This window comes from Hylobates moloch, unplaced genomic scaffold (assembly GCF_009828535.3).
Source record: "Hylobates moloch isolate HMO894 unplaced genomic scaffold, HMol_V3 SCAFFOLD_18, whole genome shotgun sequence".
Lineage (NCBI taxonomy): Eukaryota > Metazoa > Chordata > Mammalia > Primates > Hylobatidae > Hylobates > Hylobates moloch.
Window position 1 is genome coordinate 41,355,827 of NW_026652293.1, and position 26,089 is coordinate 41,381,915.

At 39.1% G+C, this 26,089-nt stretch overlaps 1 protein-coding gene across 1 annotated transcript in view; it reads left to right on the forward strand.

Annotated features, from left to right (window-relative positions):
• CUNH1orf87 (chromosome unknown C1orf87 homolog) overlaps positions 1–25,292 on the forward strand; it is an 82,972-nt gene extending 57,680 nt beyond the window's left edge. Inside the window, exons 9-12 of the mRNA XM_032136900.2 lie at positions 6,136–6,200; positions 14,274–14,353; positions 17,615–17,822; positions 24,856–25,292. Coding sequence (XP_031992791.1) covers positions 6,136–6,200; positions 14,274–14,353; positions 17,615–17,822; positions 24,856–25,016 — 514 coding nt within the window. The 3' untranslated portion in view covers positions 25,017–25,292. The remainder of the gene's footprint in view (positions 1–6,135; positions 6,201–14,273; positions 14,354–17,614; positions 17,823–24,855) is intronic.
• Positions 25,293–26,089: the final 797 nt, after the last annotated feature.

Sequence of the window (26,089 nt, forward strand, 5' to 3'; positions counted from 1 at the left end):
TTCTCTTTACCTTAATTTTCCCATCTCTCAAAAGGGAAAAATAAGAATTCATTTGTTTAGATTTCAGAGTTTATTGCCTCTATATCAGGGAAGGGCTGTACTTCTCCCAGTTAACCGAAAGGTGGAAAGAATATAACTTAGTACATGAACAAGAAGGTTAAAGTATAGAAAAACAATGCAAGTGAATGAGCGTCTCAGTAGCAAGGTTAAATGACATGATCAAAATAACCCCCTGACTTGATTGGATAAAGAATTAATGCATATGTACCCAATACATCCAGGTATGGGGCTAGGTGCTCTACGTGGCTACACAGCATAGTCCCAGCAACCCCATGAGTTGGTTTTCCTTTTAGAACCACTTCACAGATGAGTAAACTAAGGTTTAGAGACATTAAATAAATTACTCTCAAAAGTTAGGCTTGTTTGACTCTTACTTCTGTTAGGGCTGTTAAGGCTGAATTATATCTCTCCAAAGTTCACATATTGATGTTTTAATCCCCAGTACTTCAGAATATGGCTATATTTGGAGGGCCTTTTAAAGAAATGATAGCCTGGTTATGGTGGCTTATGCCTGTAATCCCAACACTTTGGGAGGCCGAGGTGGGAGGATCACTTGAGGTCAGGAGTTCAACACCAGCCTGGCCAACCTGGGAAAATCCTGCCTCTACTAAAACTACAAAAATTAGCTGGTGTGGTGGCACGTGCCTGCAGTCCCAGCTACTCTGGACGCTGAAGCACGAGAATCACTTGAACCTAGGAGGCAGTGTTTGTAGTGAGCTGAGATCGTGCCACTGCACTCCAGCCTGGGTGACAGAGTGAGACTCTGTCCGCCAAAAAATAAAAATAAAGAAGTGATAACTGAGTTAAAATGAGACTGTTAGTGTGGGTTCTAATCCAATCTGAAGGGTGTCCTTATAGGAAGTGGACATTTGGACACACAAAGAGACACCAGGGATGTAGGTGCACAGAGGAAAGACCATGCAAAGAGAACACAGCAAGAAAGTGGCCATCTGCAAGCCAAGGAGATAGGCCTCAGAAGAAACTAAACCTACTGACACCTTGATCTTGGACTTGTAGCCTCCAGAACTGCGAGAAAATAAATTTCTGTTGTTTAAGCCATGTGATCTGCGGTATTTTGTTATGGCAGCCTGTCTTAGACTATTTGGACTGCTATAACAAGATACTATTAACTGGGTGGTTTATAAACAACACAAATTTATTTCTCAGATTTCTGGAGGCCAGGAAGTCCAAGATCAAGACAGAAGCAGATTTAGTGTTTGGTGAGGGTCCACTTCCTTAGAGACAGATGTTTTTTTCACTGTGACCTCCTATGGTGAAAGCAGAAAAGGGTCTCTCTTAGGCCTCCTTTATAAGAACACTAATCCCATGCATGAGGGCTCTGCCCCCATGGCCTAATCACTTCCCTAAGACCATAGCTCCTAATACCATGGAAGTGAGGATTTCAGCACATGAATGTGGGGGAGATATAAACATTTAGACCGTAACACAGCCCCAGCAAACTAATATAGTCCCTAAAGGCTAAAGGCCTCTTCGGTAATCTTCCTGTCTGGTTCCTCCTTCTGGCATATTTTGTTTCCCTTGACTGAAGTAGAGGATTACAGGATTCTGAAGGCAATTCTTCAAATCATGGGACTTAATTTCTGATCCTGGCAGTCTGAACAGAGCTAACTCTTTATCAATATTCTATACTATGTCTCAGCTGAGCTTGGCGGGATTTGTAGGAGCTAACCAGATAAGAGACGGGGAAGAGTATTTCAGAGATAAGGAGCAGTATGTGCTGAGACAAAAGCCAAGCAAAAATAAGTTTGGAGAACTACATACCGTTCATTATGGCTGGAACATACATTTCAGGAGGCAAAGAAAGGTAATGGGCTTGGATGGTGAATACCAGCAAACCTTTTGACTTAAGCCTTCATAACCCTCATAGAAGAGTATACCAGCTGAAATTACCTTCATCAGTATTACAAGGATGTTTCAATAAAACAGCCTACATTTTGTGTGTTTAGTGCTTTAGGTTTGTTTGTTTGTTTTAATGTGTAAAGCTTTTTGTATAAAATGACATCTGCCTAACAACCCCCAACTAAAATTTCTATGAAGAAGGAAAGAGACAAACAACATATGAGTAGCAAAAACTGACTAACAGAGACTCTAGTGTCAGAATGTACAAAAGAAATCTTCACTGATTGTAAATAAAAGGAATGTGGGAAAATCAATTCGTTGCTTGCCCCAAGCTGTGCCCTACCCACCTATAAGAAGTGCAGAAAACAGAAAATACTTTATCCCTTCACCACAATCTTCCCCTTGATTTGGGGACCCAAGTCTTGACCAACCAGAAAATTACACAAGTGTTGTTTTATTGTGCAGCCTGAGCACTATGGTTCCCCCCATCTCCTTTCCTTCCCTCCCCTGCCCAAGGATACACACTTAACCACACACAACTCTTCTGTGCCTATTTGGAGAGCTCAACTACCAAGAATGACAGCAGAAAGTTGAAGTAAGCAAGGTGGGAAGGGGAAAATATGACTACGATGCTTGCATCTGATGAAGGTAATATCTGATAATAAAGTTGTAGAGGTTAGTACAGAAAGGAAGATCACTGTCAGTTGTATATGATGAGGAGCATATAGCTTATGGCATACTATACCAATATGGGGTATGGGATATACAACAAATGTGGTGAGCAGATCCTATCTCTGCCCTACCAAGGTGCACCAGGTGTATGCCTGAGAGGCACCAGGAATGGATGGAAGTTGTCATCTGCCCTTGACTTCAGGTCTAGTGAGCAGTGAGCAAGGCCAAAGGAAATCAGTGCAACTCATCTGCTGGGTTGTACTGAATGTGAATAGATACTCATTTGAAGCACAATACCTAATTAAAAAACAAACAAACACACACTACAATACATGGAAAGGAAGCCACAATTCTGCAGGCTCCAAATCTCACCAGACCTTTTAAATTGATCTACTCTTAAGAAAAATTTAGAAAACCATTGATTTTTTTGTAGAGTATAAGAAGCCATGTCCTCTACTGAAATGAATTGGAAAGTAATCAACATAATGAGATTTAAAGGACACAAAAATGAAACTTCAAAAGCACAAAACATGAACAGAAGAAACTAGAAAGAATTTTGGTAAATATGGATGGTTTCAAGAAAACTAAAACTTTCATAGTGGAATTAAGAGGTAACGAAGAATCAATATGTAATGTCAAAATTAAGAGGCTTTTACAAAATCGAGAGGAAAATAACAAAGAAGAAAATGAGGATAGTAGATATAAAAGAATAAGAATAGAGATTCAGCCTAAGAGGCCTCGGTGCTGTGAAAAAGAAAACTAGAAAAAATGGAAAAAGAAATAAAAATGGAAGTCCCAACTAAAGAAACTTTGCAGAGCTGGTACAGCTGTACAGATTGAAGGGACTCAGTGTGATGTAAGCTAAATTAAGAAAAAATGTATTCACATCATCCCAACAAAACTTTTATATTATAAAGACAAAGGCAATTATTCAGGGATCCAGGCCAAAAACCCAATAAAACTGAACCAAAGCAAATAAAGAGAAAATTAATTACAAATGACAAAAAATCAGACTGACATCAGACTTCTGCAAAAGTAAATGTCAGAAGACACTGCAGCCGTGTCCATGGAACTGCAAAGACAACAAAAATGTAAATGAAGTCAAGTTACATTACGTTCGGATAGATTTGGTGGAGTCAGGGCATAAATCCCATTGATCCATGTGCCCTTGGACAAGTCACTTACATGCCCCATAAGACAGTTGTCTCAATTAAATGAGATAATGCACAAAAAGTACTCAGAATGTTCACTCCATGCCATTTTAACTTGAAAAACTCAGTTAAAATGGGATTTGAAATCAGGTCTGCCTGAATCTAGAATCAGGCTCACAGGACTTGTCCTCCAGTCCTGATCTGTCTGGCTTGACATTGGAGGTTTGGTACCTACTTTTGTTATTAGAATTATAATGCCTGCTATGGCAACTAGAACCCACTCCCAGATTTAAGTTGTGAATAGCACTTTGAAGGTCTTGGGGGTAATGTAAAGAATGTGGGAGAAAAGAAATATTTTGTTAGAAGGATCTTAAAAATTGTATTGGTCAAGTAAGTCCTATACCATTCAAATCAGGCAATATAGTTAAAAACTTTTCCCTCAATCTGCTTCCCCTGCTGTCAGCATATAATCAAGAATGGGCAGAAAATGTTCTGGTGTCATTTTATCCAGAGGCCTTATCTCATATCATACCTGATATCTAAGAGAACACTACCTGATAATTCCTAACATCTCTGAAAAAATAAATGTTGTGCAATGTGTAAATATTAGTGGATCTAGGTTTTTGTTGTTGTTGTTGTTGTTTTGTATTTTTTTTCATCAAAGGGTCAGAAGGTGCTGTAGCCATAAAGCTGGACTTCTTAAAATAGTGTAGAAAGAAATTGCAAGAAGTGTAGAAGACAGGAGATGCTTCTATTGTAGTTTATTTGCAGATCTGTGCTAATATCAGATCTTTATATAATTATTAATATTCCTCAAAAGTGCTTGCTACTTCTTGTTCCACTTTCTCTTACCTGCCTAGACCTACCACATCTGATATAGTCATCAGCTTATCTGACTGGCAGTCCTGCATATCCATCACTTATCTATCTAATCATGTGCCCAAAGTGGCATGAAACTCTGGAGGTCACATGTTCAAAGCCCAATATCATGATACTTATCCTGACCAAATAATTTCTCTAAATGTTATGTCATATATAGGAAAGCCTTCATGAAATATAAGCAAAATAAACTAGTTACCTATTTAACTCATCATTTTATTTAAAGATAATAAAGTCATATGACATTAGAACTTTTGTTTAAAAACCTGGCATATATATTTCCCAACTTGCTCTTCATTTTCGCTTGACTTCTTCTGATGGACAAGATGGAGAAAGATAAAGATACTTAGTTGAGGTTTGGTTGCTAGCAACAGAAACTGTCTTTTGCTAACACAAGTAAAAAATATTTTCAAAGGATATGAATTAACACAAAATCGGAGAAAAATAAACTTCAGGAAGGAATAGAACAAGACATTAAGGTAGAGATAGAGGCAGAGATAGTGGGAGAGAGAGAAGTGAGGGAGGGAAGAAGGGAGAAAGGGATAAATAGATTGAGATTAACTAGACGGGGTGGGTCACAACATTGGCTAGGGCAAGGTATGGGACTTTGACCATACCGTAGTCCCATCCATACTGTATCCAAAAGGAAATCAGTAGCTGTCACCCCAGAGAAGAGCATATTTATATATAAATGGAAGGTGGATGCTGGGCAAGCAAATATAAGTGATTTTCAATGTCAAAATTTTGCTAAAGTACTTTTTAAGCTTTAAATGATTACCTGGTTGTCTCTTGCAGACATATTACTCAATGTAATTTCCACTTGGGAATTCACTGACTATTGTGTTCTTGCACTCAGCACTCATATTTATCCCCTTCTATGTTTTTTACTGTGTTGTAATGCTTTCCATACTTGTGAAGGCTAGAAAGAACCTTTCTGAAACCCTCTTGACACAAAGTTCTAAAACTGTTTTAAGTTCTGTCAGTGAGATGCAATTTCATGAGATTTGAAAGGCAGAAGCAGTGGTGAGAGGCCAGTGGCACGGAGACAGTATTTATTTATTTATTTATTTATTTATTTATTTATTTATTTATTTATTTATTTATATCAACAGCAGTAGCAACTGCAGAAACTGGCAAGTGTTTTCTTTTTTTTTTTTTTTTTTTCCCAGTAGTCAGAAAGCAATTTGTACTGCCTGATGACAACTTCATAGCTAGGGACAACTGAGACATCAGCCGGATTTTCTTGCTGTTCCCTGATCTCTGGACCACATCTGCTGAAGCCTGACCCTAAACTTAGAACTTTCTGTTCTAATGGCTTTGCAATAATTCCCTATATCAAAGCCCTTTTTAATGAAGATATACAAAGTAGTTTCTGTTTCCTGCACTGGACCTTAAATGACAGAAGTATCAAAAAGCTTATTCAATATCACTACCAATATAAACAGAGCTTCACTGGACATTCTTTCAGGGCAATCATATTGATCACCAATTTATGTTTCCTTTTCTTGCGCAGATGGCAGAATTTTGTTGAGATGCTGACCACAGCTTCTTCTGATTTGTTATCTGATTTGCCTGCAGGTGAGTTCCATTATTTTTTTGCTCCAGAGAGACCTTCCATTTTTCACAGCTATTGTTGACTATGCTGCCTAGCTTGAGTGGTTTGTTTGTTGGATTTCATCTCATTTCTCTCAGAAATGTAAATAGCTCCCCAGTGAAGGAAAAATGGGAGTGAGAATCACCTTAATGGCTATTCTTTTAGGCCAGTTGGATCATAAAAGGCACAATTCTCCAAGTTTTATTTTATCATGAGACATTCTCTAGTGGTAGCCCTTATAGATGAATGCAGTACATTTACAGAAGTTAGTATTATTTAGCAGAATTTCAGGTGCACAGTTGCCTAGATCAAAGGAGCTCATAGCTAGGTAATTATTCCACTGATGTCTCAACAACAACAAAAAAAACCTGTGAGAGGTATATATATGTTTAGTGTAGGTTTTTTTTGGTAAACATTTTTAAAAACAAATAACAGAAGGATCCTTTGTGGGCTATTTAATTAAATTACAATATAACCAATTGATAAAATGATGCAGTTGTAAAATAACATGGCTGGGTTGCTACAGGAAGATTTCCAAGACATATTATTAAGTGAAAATTGTAACGATGCATTGGGGAAAATATTTAGCAATTAGCAAGTTTTAAATATGACAGGTGAAAAAATATGCATTGATATTAATCTGCTGTTATAGTTTTTCTATTTATTACATCCATCAACCATTTACTGATTGCCCTTTGGATCAAAATATAAAGTACTGAATGTGCATGCGTGTGTGTGTGTGTGTGTGTGTGTGTGTGTTTGTGTGTCTGGGATTAAATATATCAGTCTGTATCCAAGTGGAAGAACCTAAGAAACCTTACTAGGTATTTCAAGCAGAGGAAATTTACTACAGGGGATTGGTTATGTAAGTATCCAAAGGCTGAAGGATGAAAAAGAATATGGTGAGTATATTCATTTCCCAGGGCTGCCATACAAAATACCACAATCTTGGTGGCTTAAAACGATAGAAGTTTATTCTCTCACAGTTCTGGAGGCTGGAAATATAAAATCAAGGTGTACGCATGGCCAGACTCTCTCTGAACACTCTAGAGAAGAGTTCTTTCTTGCCGGTTTCAGCTTCTAGTAGCCCCAGGCCTCCTTTGACTTGTTATTGTGTAACTCCAATCTCTGCCTTTGTTTTCTCAAGGCCTTCTTCTTTCTGTCTTCTGTATATCTCTGTAACCAAGTGTTCCTCTTCTTTATCTTATAAAGACACCGGTCATTCTAAGTGGGGCCTGCCCTAATGTAGAATGACTTCATCTTAACTTGATTACATCTGAAAAGATCTTGTTTCCAAATAAGCTCAGATTCACAGGTACCAGTGATTAGGACTTGAACATATTTTTGAGGAGGACACAATTCAATCCACTACAGGGAGGTAATCCAGACATCAGTAACTGTAGAAAGCAGCTACCACCTTAAGGCTGAGGGAACATAGAGGAAGGGGTACTACTATCAGAATCTAGTAACTAGTGTCACCACACAGATGGTTCTAGGGTCTCCACGGAAATGCCAAGCAGCTGGAGGAAGGATTTCAGAGGGGATTTCATACAGCTGATTCTTGGACTGCGACATAATTTAAGGCTCTAAGAAGTTGGCTGCACTTGGATCTCTTACAAAGTATCATATTTTCAATGAGGAGACCATTGAAGTGATGTCACGTGGCTGTTCATCTGACCTGAGGTTTCACACGTGGCTAGGGCTGAGAATGCTGAAAAATATTATAGCAGTAGCTCTTCTGATGCTAGGTGGATACTTGATGTGTCCTCACATGGCTTTCCTCTGTGTGTGTGCATCCCTGGTATCTCTGTAGGTCTAAATTTCCTCTTCTTATAAAGACACCAGTCAGATTGGATTAGAGCCCACCCTAACAGCTTCATTTTTACTTAATCACCTCTTTAAAGGCCCTGTCTCCAAATACAGTCAGATTTTGAGATTAGGGATTCAACATATAAATTTGGGGCAGGGGCGTACACATAGGGAATAGCAGAAAAATATGCAAAATGATAAATTGAAGTCTCACACAACTAAATAACTACCTTATATTGGGACACTTATTTCTCTGACTCATTTTTCTCATCTCTAAAATGGGCAAAATATAAAAGAAAAATGCAAACCTGCCCTATTGATCTTATAGGGTGATTGTGAGTCTGACAAACAAAATAAGCAACACATCACTAATTTTTATAGGCAACGTGTCACTCTCCAGAACTACAGAGTTGGGGTAGTGCTGCTATTGCATTGCTGTTGTGATAGCTCACTGCTTATTTACTTAGAGGATGTCTTAGTCTCTTCTCATTTCTGTACTGCTGGATCTATGATGACTAAATGCTCTTAAGCACTGAGTGAGCCATTTATTTGTCTATTCTTTAGCTCCACAGGTAAATGTTATGAAAGTGAAGGAGGGGCATTATACAGAAACTAAAGAAAGATACTCCTTATGGGTGTGTGGAACTGTGAATTTTCTCTTTCCTAGGACCTTTCTGCACTCAAAGATGCCATGCTAACCTAATTAAATAACTGATTTTATATATACTGCCTTTATTAGAAAATTTATATCATTAAGAATCATCAAAATCCTGGGAACTTGTTTTTCAATGTACATATAATTTTCACATAAATACTTAATATCTGTGACTTACACTAATGATAAGGAGAGACTACTTTCCAGCAAGCCAAACCTCCTGGCAAGAATAACTAGAAGATTAGATAAAATACAAAAGAATATTTGTTCGAAGACTCTTACTTGGAATTCAGACTGAACTACCAGACAGAAGGGGGAGAAAAGCTCTCTGTGAAAGGAGGTATCATACAAAATCTCTTAAGTTTTTCATACAATATATCCAGGTTCAATTAAAAATTGCCATGGATGATGTAAAGCAGGACATAGATTTTGAAATAACTGTAATTAATATATTCAAGAAAATGAATGAGAAGATGGGGAATTTTCAGCAAAGAATTTGAATCTGTAAAAGGAATTAAATGGAATATCTACACTTAAATTTATAAAAATTAAAATTTAAAAGCTCAGTAGATGGGTTTAACAGATTAGACATCACTGATGAGAGGACCAGTGAACTGTAATATAGTTCAATAGAAAATATCCAAATTGAAGCATGGATGAAAAATTAGGATATAATATGTTTAAAAGTATGTAAGAGTCTGGGTGCTGTGGCTCACACCCATAGTCCTAACACTTTGAGAGGCCTAATTGGGAGGATCACTTGAGCCCTGGAGTTTGAGACCAGCCTGGGCAACAAGATGAAACCCTGTCTCTACAAATAATAAAGAAATTAGCCAGGCATAGACGTGCATGCCTGTAGTCCCAGCTACTTGGGAGGCAGAGGTGGGAAGATCACTTGTGCCCATGAGGTTAAGGCTGCAGTGAGCTCTGGTTATGCCACTACACTCCAGCTTGTGCAAAACAGTAAGACCCTGTCATAAAAAAAAAGTATGCAAGAGACACATAGGAAATGGTGACAACATCTAACATACATGTAACTGAAGTCAAAGAAAAATAGGAGAAAGAGAATAAAGATGAAGTTGAAGCAGTTATGACTGAGAAGCTTCCAAAAGTAGTAAAAGACCTTAAGCTACAGATCTAAGAAATATGATGAACTCCCATTAAGACAAATATAAAAAGAGCTTAGGCCCCTCTAAACATGGTAAGGTCTAAAGTCTAAAACAGTATTTCACAAAAATGAAGTATGATCTCAAATTTGAATCTCTTCACTGTGGAGCCTGTGAACAAGAGAGAAGAAGAAGATGCTGCAGAAAGCAAAGAGCAGAGTTCCAGTATGACTGCTGACAAGGGAAAACTCAAAGGAAATGAGGAGTAGTATAAGAGGCTCATTGACACCCCTCAAACATTTCTTGAAGACCTATCACTCAAGAAAACAGAAAAATGGTGAAGGCTTGGCCTCCCTTTTACTAAGGAAAAAAAAAAATACTCATACTAGTTACTAATTAGAACTACTTCTATTGAAGGGAAAGAGAAGCAAACTCAATTGGTTCAGACAATATAGAGATTTTGGTTTATTTAGCTGAAAATTCTGGCAGCAGCAAGGGCTGCAGGAATGGTTTGATCTAACCATTCAGATATCAAAATCAAGGATCTGCCATCTTTCTGGCTCTCTGATATGCCTCACCTGCTGTTGGCATCATCTTCAGGCTCTATATGGTAGTCCCTCAACTACTTGGACATTCTACAATAGCAAAATAGCTATGGTAGCTATGGCCATCACATCCTCACAGCATGCTCTTTGGATAGTTGTTCTCCCAAGAAGGAGAGAACTTTACTATCTAAGAAACTGTAACAAGTATTTCTTCTCATATAGAGGCTCAGATTGAGTTTTATGTCCATCATTGAACCAAGACTGTGATTGGGATACCATGATAGGCTTAAACTAATCAGAGATCAAGCTTGGACTTGGAACTCGAGAGTCAATCCAACCAAACCACAGTGCACTAGGATGGGGTAGGAGTAGTCACTACAAAGCAAAACATAGTTGCTACCTTCAGAAGGGGATAATGAAGGAGAGAATCACCAGAGGGAAAAAAAAATGAACGCTAAAGAGCACACATACACACACGCACACACACAAATCAGCTTCAGTCACATGGTGTGGCCCATGGGGCCTTTTAGCCCTGTGAACAGTTCACCCATTTCTCTTCCCTTTTTATTCTGCCTCACCCAGGCTCTGCTCTCAGTTATTGCTTGATGCACCAATCACTCCTGCATTATGGCCTTTGCCTTTGCTGTAACATTTTCCTCCAATGCTCTTTACCCATATATTTTCACAGCTTGCTCTCTTGTTTCTCCTCCGTTCAGGGTTTTATTTAAATGTCAATTCTTTAAAGAGGTCATCGATGAATTCTCTATCTAAAGTGGCAACTATCATTACTTTCCATCCCCTAATCATTGGTTTTAGCTGTGTTTATAGCACTTATCACTACCTGACATTCTTTGATGCATCTCTTCGTTCTCACCACCAGAATGCACACTCCATGAAGGAAAGATTCTGTCCTATAGTGCTCAGCAGCATATAGTAAGCACGGAAATGTTTGTTACATGAATGAATTCGTTCAAGCCACAGACGTAACCCTGCCTCTGTTGTCTTAAAGAGGAAACTAAAACGTTCATTGCCTCAGTTTCCTCATCTGTCAAATGGAGATAATTTCTACCTCACAGGGTTAATTCTTTAGATTATGTGGAAATGTCTGTCATTCATAGATATTTGACATATATGAGTTTCCTTCTCACAAAAGCTTCATTCAGTAGGCCCACTGAAGCCAGAAACTTTTATTAAAGTCAGTTGTTCTGTATCCTGGTTTTATTTTAGAATCACCTAGGGAATTTTTTAAAAAGTACTGAGCTGGGTTCTCACCTCCTGAGATTCTGACTTAATTGGTCTGGTGTGACGCCTGAGCACTGGTAATTTTTAAAGCTGCCCAGGTGGGTCTAACATGCAGCCAGTGCTAAAGGCTACTGATTTCAAGTCATTAGTGAGGGCAGGCAGGAGCGCTGGCTATGTAACTATCAGAGCCCACTGGAAACCCTGTAAAACCTGGCCCTCCAACACCTGGAAATCTCTAGAAGCCAGCTTGGCTTATTTCCTCTGGTACAAATCTTCAACTGGCGGACTAGACAGATGGTAATTATTTAATCTTCTTGCTGTATTAGAAAGAAAAAATAAATAGCTCTGCCTCAGGTTTTCCAAACAATTTTTACATGTGCAAGCCATTACCTTTTTATATGCTGTTAGGTATAAGGAAGGAGAAAGGGAAGCTTAAAAGAGACTAAGTGGACTAGTATGTATTTTTTCCTAATGGAAGTTTTAGAAGTGCAGACAGTAGAAAGGAATGGGGCTAGGACAAAGTTTAGGTTCTAGATCTTATTTTTAAAAGGATAATGCATTGACCAGTGTCCCCAAAAATGTCTGGCACATGTTAGTTTCTCTTCTCTGGGGAAACTCGATTTGCTGAAGGACACATAATAATAATAACACAACAACTGATAATAATACCTTGAATTGAGCATCTTCCCTGTGTTAGGTATTTTACATAGGTTTTTTCTTTAATCTCCACAGTATTATTGCAAATTTCTGTAATTTCACAAATGAAAGAATTAAGACCCAAAAGCTTGAAGCTGGTAAAGAGAAGAATCAGGGTTAGATGTTACATCTGTCTGTTCATCCTCCTCCCCTTTCCCCACATACTGCTCCAAGAATCTCTTTAACAGGACAGCTGTATGATTCAGAGTATTTTGAATCTTTGATAATAAACAGAAAGCTTTTCTTTCACATATTGGTTGAAATAAGCAGTAGCCAATGCTACTAGTTGAGGATGGGTTCTCATGACAACTTAAACGTTCAACAGATCAAATAAGATCTGCCTTGAAAGGCTGCCCTAACTGGATGCCATCATACTCTTCATTTAGCCACTATTAAGGTTTGCTCTATATAGCATCTGGGGTAGATGTGAGGGGATAAAGAAATACAGAGAAAAAAAGAATTTGGAAAAATGGCACTAAATATCTAGTGACTTTATTTTTCAAACTATGTATTAGGACACATGATCATTTATTCAACATGCATTCATTGAGTATTTAATTCTAATGAGGGGTGCTGGGGCTTCAAAGAAGGTTATGAAATCACATGTCTTCTTCATCAAGAAACTGAGGGAGAACTTTCACAATGATTTGTTAAGTGTGATGCTAAAAATCCATATAACAAATGGCTTTTAAATTGATATATGAATTTATTTATAAAAATATCCTTACTTAGATAACACTGTTAGTTAACATTCATTGAACACTTGCTGTGTTTCAGGCACTTGCTTTACACTTTCTAGTCCATGTAATCCTTACAATAGCCTATAGGTGTCACTATCCCCTTTATACAGAAGAGGAAACTGAGGCACAGAGAGGCCAAGTAACTTGCTCAAGGTCATGCAGCTAGAAGGAACAAAGCCAGGAATCAATGCCAAGGCATCTAGCTCGAGATTATACTCTCAACCACTATGGTACACTGCCTCCTTTGTTTAAAATTTATTGATTAAATCATTTTTATTAAAGATAGTGAGACTCAATTTAGAAATAATATACATTTGTTAATGCATATCTGAATTATGCACTGAATAATAAAGCTGAGGCTCCCAGAAACCTGTGCTGTATGGTCATCACACAGACTTGCAAAATAAATTAGTCACCAAGTCAGGTGGAAAGTACTGAGTGATCAATGAAGGATAGCTACAATAAGGCTTAGAGGATTTCCACAGGTCTTAATGTGTGTTTGTGTTTTTCCTGCATCCTGTGGAAATCTCTTCTATTCATGAAGGCAGCAGCATGCAGCAAGTAGTACCTGGAAAACAGAATCCACTGGATTAGGGATGAGGCTGTTCAACCTCTTCCCGTCCAGTACCACTGACCATTGAAAGTAGCAAGGAAGGAAGATCAGAAAGGTTGTTCCTGGTCCTTTGGGTGCACATGAGTGTAAAAGGAGGGGCAGAGGTTCTTAAGAGGCAGCACCACAGGAAGACATCCCTCCAACTCCCTAAGTTACACAAGCCTTTCTTAGGGCCTTGCTACAGGTTGTTGTCTCTGCTTTTCCGGAACTCTCTACTCTGTGTGCATCACCACCATCACCTTTGCCTGGATAAATCCTCTTCAGTAGTGATAAGTGCTACAAACACAACTAAAACCAATCCTTCAGGTTGCGAATTTGTGTCACTTCCTCCGAAACCCCCACCACTGTTACTCTTGCCCCCAAATAAGTTTAAATACTTCCCTATTTTCTCATATTTTTCTTTAATTTATAGTAACTTGTAACTAAATAATAATTTAGAGGAATTGTTTAATATCTACTTCCAAATCTGAGGTCCATCAGGGTGGGAACCAGGTTTTTCTCACTCATCTGAGTGTTCCCATTACCTAACACTGTGCCACCCACAGAGCAAAGCCTCCATTTTTTTGTTGCTGCTGTTGCCTTGTGTATATGTGTGTGTTAAATGAAGAGACCAAGCTAAACCCTTCCATTTTTTTTTTCATTGTTGTTCAGTGAAGAATGAAAAGAAAGTTCCCACCCCTCCAATGGAGCCTGAAGTCCCTGAGATGTCTCAACGCAAAACTGAACATATGGTATGCACCTGGGGTATATAGAGTTTGGGGGAAGGTTTTCATGGATACTTGGCCTTTTCTCTGATGCTGGATGGGGCTCTCTCTCCTGTGGGTTTTGATTTTCTCCCAAACCCTTGATGTCAGACTGTCTTTGACTTCAAGATTCTCCATGGGCAAAGAAGGAGGCAAAAGAACCACTCGAGTGTGGGTTAGTTGCTGTCCTTGCTGGATTGCAGAAACCTATTGCCATCACTTGGTGATGGGCTTGCCACCTGCCCCAAGAAATTGGACTTGTAGCACACGTCTGGGTGTCCTTCCAAAGCTTGTGACTGATTCATAAACTGCCATCAAAATAAAGAGTGGTTATGAGACCTATTTTAACATCTTAATTCCAACTTCCAGAAACTGAGGGTGACCTTTTCCCCAGACACCACACTTTAAAATGTAATAGCCTCTCTGATTAAAAAAAAGAAAGAAAGAAAAAAATCTGGCAAGCAGTTAAAACCCATTTTAATATTCCCAGCATTTAGCCAGGAGAAGTTGTAGACAGAATTTAAAAACAGCCTGAGTTTTTCTGTTGTTGTTTTTTAAATGCCCGGATTAGAACATAATTCATCTTAAAATGACGGGAGGCCTCCTCATGCACTTCACACGTTGAAATATTTTAGAAAATAGTACCCATTTTGGCAAGCCTCTTGCCATGCAAGAAACAACAGCAAATGCTTTTCTCCTTGAGTGTTAAGTCTGTTGTGAATAAGATTATAAAAAATATACTTTGCTCTTTTATTTTGCCTCTTGTTTAAGGAATTTATTGCATCTCTGCGATAATTGATTCTTCTCACATTCCTGTACAAACAGAATTGATTGTCCCACTTTTTAGAAAGAGAAATTGAAGCAGGGGTCTGGTAAAGCAAGTTTCCTATTGTCCCTGAGAAAATCATTCATTCATTCACTTATTCTCTTGTCAAACATGTCTTGACAACCTACTGTGTGCCAGCCACTAGCCAGACCTCAAGGATACATTAAAAACTCTCTCACAGGCCCAGCCTCTGGATCTCTGGTAGAGGTAATACTTGAAACAGACATAGACGACATCCAGTAGGAGTGCTGTGATGGGTTGGGGAGCTACAAAGAATCACCTCTTGCCCAGCCTGGGGCTGTTGGGGAAGGCGTCCCACAGGAAGTAAACAATTAGCCAAGTCTTGAAGAATGAGTAAGAACCCAAACAATCAAGGCATATATGGCAGGAAGGGTTTTTAGAACAGAAGTAACAGCATTATAAAGGCAAAATGGTATAAAACAGCTTCAATTTTTCAGGTTTTTGTGGCCAAAGAAGATGATATGTATATAAGACTAAAAGAAGATTAGCTGGGTAGATAAGCAAGAACCAGAATATAAATGGTTTTGTGTGCCACCCAAGGAATGTGAACTTCATCTAGATACAGTGGGACCAAAACAGTGAAGGATGTATTAGTTACATTGTTAGTTACTTGCTGAAGTCTGATTCAGGTCCCTACAAATCTCCCCTTGTCCTTGTCTTCAGTGGTCAAAGAGAGTGTTGAACTATCTAAAGAAATATAAAACTACTTAATTTCTCAGATCCAAGGGCACCTGTGATCTCTCTAAAATTATCCATCAAAATGTATGCAAATGTGCATTAATCTGCTCAGATTTTCTAAAGCTTTCATCCGATTTCTAAAGTAGTCCAATGCTCTAAACAAAGTATAAGAATCACTATTCTAATTTACTATATAAAAACTTTCTGCTTTTCCCAAAATTGATTTTGTCAAAGTAGAATTCTTTTTATAGGAATCTCTTAAGACGTACTAGTTGTTTGTCATCCATGTGGGTACAATTTCATATAGCATTCCATGATCTCAAACAAAAGAATTCTTTACATTCCCCAGCAGCAACTTAATCCATGTTTGTTAACCAACTCAGAATTTGGCTTCTTATTGCACTTACAATTCTTTAGGGCTTTGGGATTCTCACAGCTTATATACGAGAAGTTTGAGACAAAGGTACAAAATTGGAAAAATTCAGACATTTGAAAGTTGGGGGAACACAGATGGTATACAAAAGTTAGAGGCATAATTTTATGGTGAATTAGTTAGGAATATTTAGATTGCAATGAACAAAACCAACTCTACTAGCTTAATTTATTGGAAGAATAGAGAAGCATATTATGCTCTCAAAGGACAGAAATGCAACAATGAACTAAAACCAGAGACTCTAACACCATCAAGACTTCCTATATCTTTTTTCTTCTCTCTGTTGTCAGCTTCATATTCTCTCTCTTTCTTTCTCAGTAGAGCTTTTTCTCATTTGCAGTACACAAAATGGAAAACCTGCTGGAGTTCCAATATCTCACACATAATCGCCTCCGTTTTTCTCTCACAAATAGTAGCAAAATTCCTGGACAATGGGTTTTTGGTTCATTTTGTATTAGATGCCCAGTCCTAAACTATGCAGATAGAACATGGCAGTTCTTTCTACAGCAGTGTGGATCAGCAGGAAGGGCAATTTCTGCAAAAGGTGGGCTGGGCAGATCAAATAATAGATGCCCACTCTCTGCACATGGTAAAGGTCAGAATGCCTTATATGGCACTGCTGGGACTCATGTGCCTATTTAATTCTAAAACACCTCTATTTTGTACTGGCAATGAGGTTAGGACACTAAGATGAGCTAGCCTTTATGCCCTGCTTCTAGTCTTAGGTCTACTCTAAGATGTGTGTGATCTTAGTAAACCACTTGTACTTTCTGGGCCCCAGCCTCCTTTGCTAAATGAACAGGACTGGCAGACTAAGAGTGCTTTAACATCCTTTAAAATGGACCCACAAGCCTAAGATAATATCATTATTGTTTCGATCATCTTTTGTCAAAAACCTCACACTCATGACCCAGGGGTATTTCTATCAAGAAGTATGAGCATTGTCTGAAGTCTACCCCCTGCAGACCCCACTAGTACAAAACAGAGTAGAACATCATGAAAAGCCTCAGTCAGTTACAAAGTTCTTTGCTTCATGCAAGTCAAAAATGAAAACTGAATAAAAATCATGATGTCACCCTTCTCTTTAGACACACACACTTAACATGTTTGTATCCAGCAAGATTTCACAGATATGATCTTATGGCACTGAAGATTTGAAGCTCGTCCTCTTAGCTTTCCAAAGTCAAACCTTGCTATAAATCTTGCTAGCTGTGTGGCCTCATCTTTGGCCAAGAGATTGGAGAAGCTCTGGGTGGTGAATGTGTTGCCAATGCTTTTGTTGTTTTGGTAGAAAACTCCAGAAGAGGAGCTGCAGCCAGAAAGCTCTCCTGCTGAAACTTCAGCCTGCAAAGATCCTCTGAAAGCTTTAAAGATCAGGCCAGTCTCCCAGCCCTTCATGAATCCAGCTGTGAAGAACGAGGCTGAGGAATGTGAGACGTGGATAGACAGGTTCAGGAAGCTGGAAAATGCCCTCTACCTGTGTGATCTGAGTAACACAGGTGAAGTATGAATTGTAAAGCTGGCATAGCTTTCTATTTGTGTTCTGGTCTAAAAGTAGGCACCTCATTTTCTTTTGCCTCTTGAACAAATGATACAATTAATATATAAATCATGTGCCCTGCACTGTGCTGAGCACAATCCGGAAATATGAAGACGAATCAGACAGGAATCCCATACCAGGTTGCTTATAATTTCTTTGTATTCCCAATACTTCCTGCACCCTACTGCCAAAAAGTAAACCCACAACCCAATTTTATAATTCCTCTGATTAAAATACCTCAGAGACACCCCACTGATAAGAGGTTGAACTCCAAACTCCTTAGCAAGGCAAAGTCTGGTCCCTATCCACCTGGCCAATCTCTCCTCCTACTATTGATATTCTCAGCACGTCCTGCCCAGTCATAGTGAATAACTTGCCTTGCCTCAAGCAGGCCTTGTCTCGCACATGCCTGTGCCATTTCTAACTCCCAGTCTTTCATCTGAGCTCTTTGTTTCCTCTCTACCTACCCCACCCCCCACTAACTCCCCATCTTGTCCCCTGGCTAATCAATACCTAAACATCTTTTATGTTTGAATTCAAACACGATTCCCCTGAGACTCCCAGACAGATCTAGGCCAACTTTCCTATGGCTTCTTAGGATTCTTTAACATCCATCATCATATGCAACGTATTGTATATTTTTATTTGGGGGCTTATTACTATCTCACCAGTAGACTATCTTCCCTTTTTATCCCTGGCACCTTGCACAGTTTTGTTTTGAGGAAACAAATACATGAGCCAATGTGCGTAAATAACCAAATCCAAGATAGATGGTGATAAATGTTGTTAGAGTATGCTCTGTGGGCATTCAGAGAAACGTGAATTTCTTCCTGGTGGGGTCATCATGGAAGGCTTTGTCAATGTTAAATTGATCATTAAACTTAAAATGCAGTTTGGTCACAAAGGAATGAAATAGCCTTTTCTGGCAAAGGTGCAAATGCTGTGTGTGAAGCTCAGTGCAGGGTGCTCAATATAGGGGCTATTAAAAAGAATATTAAATGATAAAGATGGAAATAAAGAATGGGGCCAGATATTGAAAGATTTTAAACGCCAGACCAAGGAATTTGGAGTCAATTCAAAGATAATGAGAGCACGGAGAGTTTCTAAGCAGAGGAGTGGTGTAATGAAGTTGTACTTCAGAAGGATCCTTGATGACTACGTGCAGAATGAAGGAGAAAGTGAAATAAGGGAAAGTGGAAAGGAGAGAGAGAATGAAATCTAGAACCACGTCAGAGTGCAAAGCCATGGTCCCAAACTGTCTTGTTTACTTGGTTCATGAAGAGTTGGTGTACACATTAGTACCATCTAGAAGTAATCACATGACAATAGCAATGTCTGTCTTTTCATTCTCTTTGTATGTTTTTGTTTTGCTTTGAATTTCCAAAGCAACCTAATTCTAGACCACAGGAAGTATAATTGCCATACAAAATCCAAGGACTCTTAATAATTATACCAAAGAGAAAAAAAACCTGAAATTTTTAATTGAAAGATTCATCTGGTTGAATTATAAAGTTATTTATTAAAAATCTGTTATGAGCCTAGAACTGTGTTAGAGGCTGAACCAAGAGGAAAACCGGAAAGGATGAGACATGGTCTCTGGCCTCAAGGAGCTTACCTTTAGGTAAGACACAGAGACTAGCAATAGTTCAGTGCCAGTAAACAAACAAAATTAAAACACAGCATTAAGTATTGCAAATGAAGGTACACGGCTGGGCATGGTGGCTCATGCCTGTAATCCCAGCACTTTGGGAGGCTGAGGTGGGAAGATCACTTGAGCCCAAGAGTTTGAGACAATGAAGGCACAAATAAGAGTTCAAGAGTCAAAAGGAAAGTGAAGGTATGAAATGAGGCTCACCATCTAATGCGAGGCTCGGGACAAAGAGAGGACTCCAAGGGAGAGAAAGAACTTGAGCTGAGACTTCAGGTAGAATTTAGATAGTTGGACAGGTCATCCCGAGTTTGAAGTCATCTCCTGCAAAAGTTAGAAGGTGAGAATGAGTATGATGGAGAAGCGAGTACCAAGACAGGACTGGAGGTGGATGTTGGACATACAGTAAAGTTGAGAACCTATTATGAACCATAAGAGATAGGATGAGGCTTCATTCTTTACCCAGTATCAAAACATACATGCAGAGGAAGGCATAATGCAAGGTGAGATGGATGATTTAGGGAAGGTACTGGAGAGAAGGAGATTAAAAGGTTATTGAAATAACCCTGAGTCTGGGTATTCACAACAGGGCTATGAGAGTGGTGATGAGGTTACAAGCAATAACAAAACATTTAAAAACAAATGACGTTTCTAAAGAAACAAATGCTTACTTGTGATAGTGGATAATGGATCATAAACTTAGTTGCTAAGACACTCTCCAAAGACTGGGAGCTTTCTCATGCTTCTGAACCATTCTGAGGAAAAACGGAGTTTGTTGACTTTGGAGGCAGATTCTGACAGATTTGAAATGCCTTTCTCATGGCCTCTTCACTATTTATGCCTGTTTTCTCTGTTTCCATGAAATTCATTAGTTCCTCAACAGCCAAGGAATGTGTCAGCCAGATCTGGGAAAATCTACAACTGTCTTTAATGAGGAAAGAGGATTAACTGAGGTCACTTTGTTGGTTTATTAACCCACAGTACTCAGCAGACCACCATAGCCCCATTCTAGATGCTGAGCAGATGATATCTGCTTTGCCCATGGATGAATCACTATTCTTTATTATGTGCAAAGAAATATGTAGGCCAGCATGTTCTTCATCCAGGATGAGGACGGGCCATCCATCATCACATCAGTGCTTCTGGGAACCTACTGTGCTTATTCTCTAATGGGGGTTGTCAACAAAATAGCCTTGAGGAGAAGGGATAAGGAATGACTATGAATAACTGGTCATGTTTTCTAAAGAAAAAAAAAAAAAAACAGTGGTTAAGATAAATGTCTGGGTGAATGTTGCATTTGGAATTTTCCCAGTGAAGTAGAAGCTAAATAGAAAATGTTTTAGAGTTCAAGGAGGGAGAATGCAATGAGAGCCTTCAAGAAATTCCTCTGCATTAGCCTGGACTTTACATATACCACATCACTAAATCCTCACATCAACAACGTGCTGAAGGGATTAGTAGCCTTATTTACAGAGAAGAAAGCCAAGCTCGAAGTGATAAAATAATAGCCAGTAGGACGATGAGCCATAATTCAAGCCCAGCTCTCCATGAATCCCCACTACACCCAGTCCCATGACATACTAGAAAGAGCACACGATTTTGCTTGTTTTTTTTTATCAGAAGGTTTAGATTCAAATCCAGACTCCACCAGTCGTTGATCCGTAAAAGCCAGTCACTTACTTACATTCTCTTCGCCTGTTTCCTCATCTACAAAGTAAAACTGATAATAATAAAACATACTTCCCAGATGTGAGAAAGGATCAAATGAGATAAAAGATTGAAAGTTCTTTGTATACTGTACAATGAAGTTGATGTTGAAAGGTTCTTTTTTTTTTTTTGAGACAGAGTCTCGCTGTGGCCCAGGCTGGAGTGCAGTGGTGCAATCTCGGCTCACTGCAAGCTCCGCCCCCCAGGGTTCACGCCATTCTCCTGCCTCAGCCTCCCCAGTAGCTGGGACTACAGGCGCCCGCCACCTTGCCCGGCTAATTTTTTGTATTTTTAGTAGAGACGGGGTTTCACTGCGTTAGCCAGGATGGTCTCGATCTCCTGAACTCGTGATCCGCCCACCTCAGCCTCCCAAAGTGCTGGGATTACAGGTGTGAGCCACCGAGCCCAGCTGAAAAGGTTCTTATGGTGGGGTGCAGTGGCTCATGCCTGTAATCCCAGCACTTTGGGAAGCCAAGGCAGGTGGATCACCTGAGGTCAGGAGTTCGAGACCAGCCTGGCCAACATGGTGAAACCCCGTCTCTACTAAAAATACAAACATGAGCCGGCCGTGGTGGTGGGCGCCTGTAGTCCCAGCTACTCGGGAGGCTGAGGCAGGAAAATCGCTTGAACCCAGGAAGTGGAGGTTGCAGTGAGCCAGGATCACGCCACTGCACTCCAGCCTGGGCAACAAAAGTGAAACTCCATCTGAAAAAAAAAAAAGGATTCTTCATATTTTTTTTATTTTGGTTCTGGTTAGAAAAGACAGGCTTTCCAACACTAAGATGGATTGTAAGGGCTATTTTATGCAGCTGTTCTGGGCATCCCCTAATGACAGAGTAAATTAGACAGATACAAATTTCATTCAGTGGACTTTTTGTTTGACTCTAGGAATGTTCTATCAATGGTAAAGCTTAGAAGATAGAAAATACTATTGTGATTCCTAGATGTATTTTTTAACATAACTTTTAATTTTTAATTAAAATATAAACTAAATTCTATCTATTTTAATAAGAAATTACATATATAATGTTTATATATTTTTAAAATAATTTTGATGACATAATTATTATAATGATCCTATAGTAAAATTTCACATTATTGAGTTCTTAGTAGTACTGGATACTGTGTGAACTTAATATTTTATTGATTTTCACACAATTTACCCCTATTTTCTTTTCCTTCTTTCCCTCTTTCTTTCTTCTTTTGACATTTATTTATTTATTTATTTGAGACAGGGGCCTCACTCTGTTGCTTGGGCTAGAATGCAGTGGCATGATCACAACTCACTGCAGCCTCGACCTCCCAGGCTCAAATGATCCTCCCACCTTAGTTGGTGCACGCCACCACACCTCACTCATTTTTTTTCTTACAGTCAAAAACTTATTCCAAATCCATGTCTTATATTTCCAGAGGCAGGGTGTGGAGAAATGGCCAGAGGAAGCAAACCTAGACAGGACTGACAGCAGCCATCCTATCCAGAAAACTTCGAAGATGCAATTGGCCAACTCAAAGAATGAGTTTTACATAAATGAAAGGACCACTGTTCTAATGAGAGAGACAGACAATAAATAGGCAATGAACAAACCAGAACAGAATAGAAAATGAACACACTGGAATAGAACAGAATAAATTAGGACCCCACCTATTGTGGCCTACTGTTAAGAATAGCCATTAGAGAGTAGTTGAGAAGGTGGCACCATGCACAATAGTACTTGCATATTTAAAAATGAGTAATATTTGGTATCTTAAACTGAGATAAGTATCTACCATTGCCCAACTCTAATGGACTAGTAGTGGCTTTCCGCAAAATGACAAGGCACTGCCTCTGGATTCTTTAAGAAGGAATTTCACCATCACTCTTACAGTTCGCACACATGAAGGACAGTAAAAGAAGCCGGGCACAGTGGCACATGCCTATAATCCCAGCACTTTGAGGGGCATAAAGGAGAAGATTGCTTGAGCTCAGGAATTCAAGACCAGTCTGGGCAGCATAGTGAAACTTCATCGCTACAAAAAATAAAAATATTAGCTGAGAGTGGTGGCACATACCTGCAATCCCAGCTACTCATGTGGCTTAGGTGGGAGGATCCCTTGAGCCTAGGAGATCGAGGCTACAGTGAACCATGATCGTGCCTCTGTGCTCCAGCCTGGGCAACAGAGTAAGACCCCATCTCAAAATAATAAATAAATAAATAAATAAATAAATAAATAAATAAATAAATAAATAAATAAAATGACCCCTACTTGAAGCAATCTCTTTCCCCTCATTCCATAACGTACTGTAGTGGTTAACCTCAGGCAATCAAGGGACTTGCAGTCTCTAGGCTTTAGTTTCTGCCTCTGTGAAATGAGTTATTATAGGGATTCAATTAGTTAATATTGGTGAAATGCTTGGAGCAGTTCCTGGAACATAGTAAATTTTATATTTAAATATTGGTTATTATCATTATTATTGTTATATCCCAGTTAATTTTCTAAATAACTTCTCTCCCCCACGGGACACAGAACTTCCAGAGGTAGCAGAACAATTCTCTAAATCTTCTGTATTCCCAAGCACAGTATCTGACACATAGATCCTTGCAATTAGGGGCTTATGAGTGAGTTATTGATCTTCAGTGATGCCGTGATCTACACTGCGACTCCTCCCAACAGCCATCAAAATCTACCCAATCTCAACATGGAAAGCATACTGACATTGGTATTGGCATATATAATGTGTGGGTACCAGAGCATATTCTGCAGTCATACACATTACCACCTCTATTACACAGATTCAAACTCTGAGCTATGAGAAGTTAGATGCTTCACCTGTGATTGCACAGCAAGCTGGAGGGAGTCACAGGACAGTCAGTCCTCTGCATCTTTGTATTCCACAACTACAGATTCAACCAACTGCATATCAAAAATATTTTAAGAAATAGAAATAAAATATAATGACATGACAACAAAAAACAAAGTATGAATTTTAAAACACAGTATAACAACTATTTGTATTGCATTTGTATTGTATTAGGTGTTACAAATAATCTAGAGATGGTTTAAAGTACATGGGAGAATGTGTATAGGTTACATGCAAATACTACTCCATTTTATATCGGGGTTTGAGCATCCATGGGTGTAGGTATCACTGTTGGGGAGGGGAATATTATGGACCTAATCCCTGCGGATACCAAAGAACATCTATAAATACATTTAGAGAAATGCATTTTAAAAATAAGCTGTTTGTTTAATCCCTGCATGTTTAGGAATGTGTTTGGAGACTTTAACGAGATAAAAAGAACTCAGGACAATTAGAAATTACTTTTGCCAGGCACCCCCAGTGTTTCAAAAATTGGCCTTACAAGTTTTAAAGTTACAAAGAAAAGCCTGAATTGCTTTAGAATTTATCTATGGATCTTATTGGATCCCATCTTGTTCTCTCTCCCCTGAAATCACCCTCAGATTCTTCCTGAAATCTATGATGCATACCCACGACTATAAATATTTTTTAAGATGCCACTTGATTTTTAAGAAGCTTAAAATTGCAAAATATTAGCATTTAGTCTTTACCTGGAAGTCATTCAAGCTAATATATAGTTTTCTCTGTTTTCCCTCCATCCTCTTTAAAAAACCTTCCACCTACCCAATCCAATCACAGGAGTTCTGGAGAAGGAACGAGCCAGACGCCTCATTCACAACTACAATCTCATTTACAACCTGTCCCTGAGCCCTCAGAAAATCGAGCAGGCCTTGCGCAGATTCCGTTCGGGAGAAAATATGCTCTTGGAGCCAGCGCTGCGGTACTTAAAGGAGCTATGATAACAAGTCCATATTGTGAGAACAGATGTTTCCCTTAGCTCCCTTTTTACCCAGACACGTGTTTCTCCCCAGCCTGAGTGTAGTGGCGGAGGCATTGTCAGAGTGGAGGCCGATGCAGCTATTGTAGATGCTTTTGATTTGGACTTAGTTTCTGGCTATGATGCTCGCTCATAAGCAGCTCGGAGTGATCAGAGGAAACCTAGTTTTATCTTTTGATGTGGTGAGAACCCAGCTACTTCGAATCTCCTTCTGTTTTAATAAAACTTATTATTAATATTACGTGTTTGATTTTTTCCTGCATTGCTAATCAAACTATGTTGTTTCAAACCGCACAATTCCACACAGTAAAAAACACATTACATGTTGCCACTTCCCCACAGTACCTGGAACCTAGTAGACCTATGAACATCGTTTTTGGATAGGTAAATCATACCTTCTCCTGGTCATTATTCTGGGAAGGATTTCCACACCATAAGAAAAATAAAAGTATTACCAATACACTATCTTAATCTTAAGCAGTAGAAGAACCATTTCAAGTGATGTTTTCTGAACAAGTCCAATATTTTCTGCAGTACAAAACTAAACAACGTTACACTGTCTCCAGGAGTATTTTCCAACAGTCCCAGCTAGAAGTTCTGAGGAAGGACTCCTTGGGACAAAGGGTTTTGGGAATAGGTAACATCCTCTGCTCTGCCTGGACAGGAAAACCAGGTGGAACTTTCCATCAGTTCCCATAGTTCTTCTGTTCTTAACATCCCCCCCTGACTTTGCACCATTCACATAGCACACAGTTACACACGTATCACACCATACAGGTAGCATGAGCTCATTGAAGAAACACTGGCCTGGACCTTCAGAGACAATGTGCTCCCAGCATCATCACTAATACTGGGTGATCAGGGTACTGAGTTTCCAATCTCTGTGCCAGACAAAATGAACAAGTTAGGTCAAGGGGAAAATCAAACAGAAAGGCCTCTGAGCATCCCTTTCTATCCATTTTATAAAATGAGGTGCTTCATGTACTCTTATAGACAAGGCCTCAAGAACAAAATTATTTGGATCCACTAAAATAA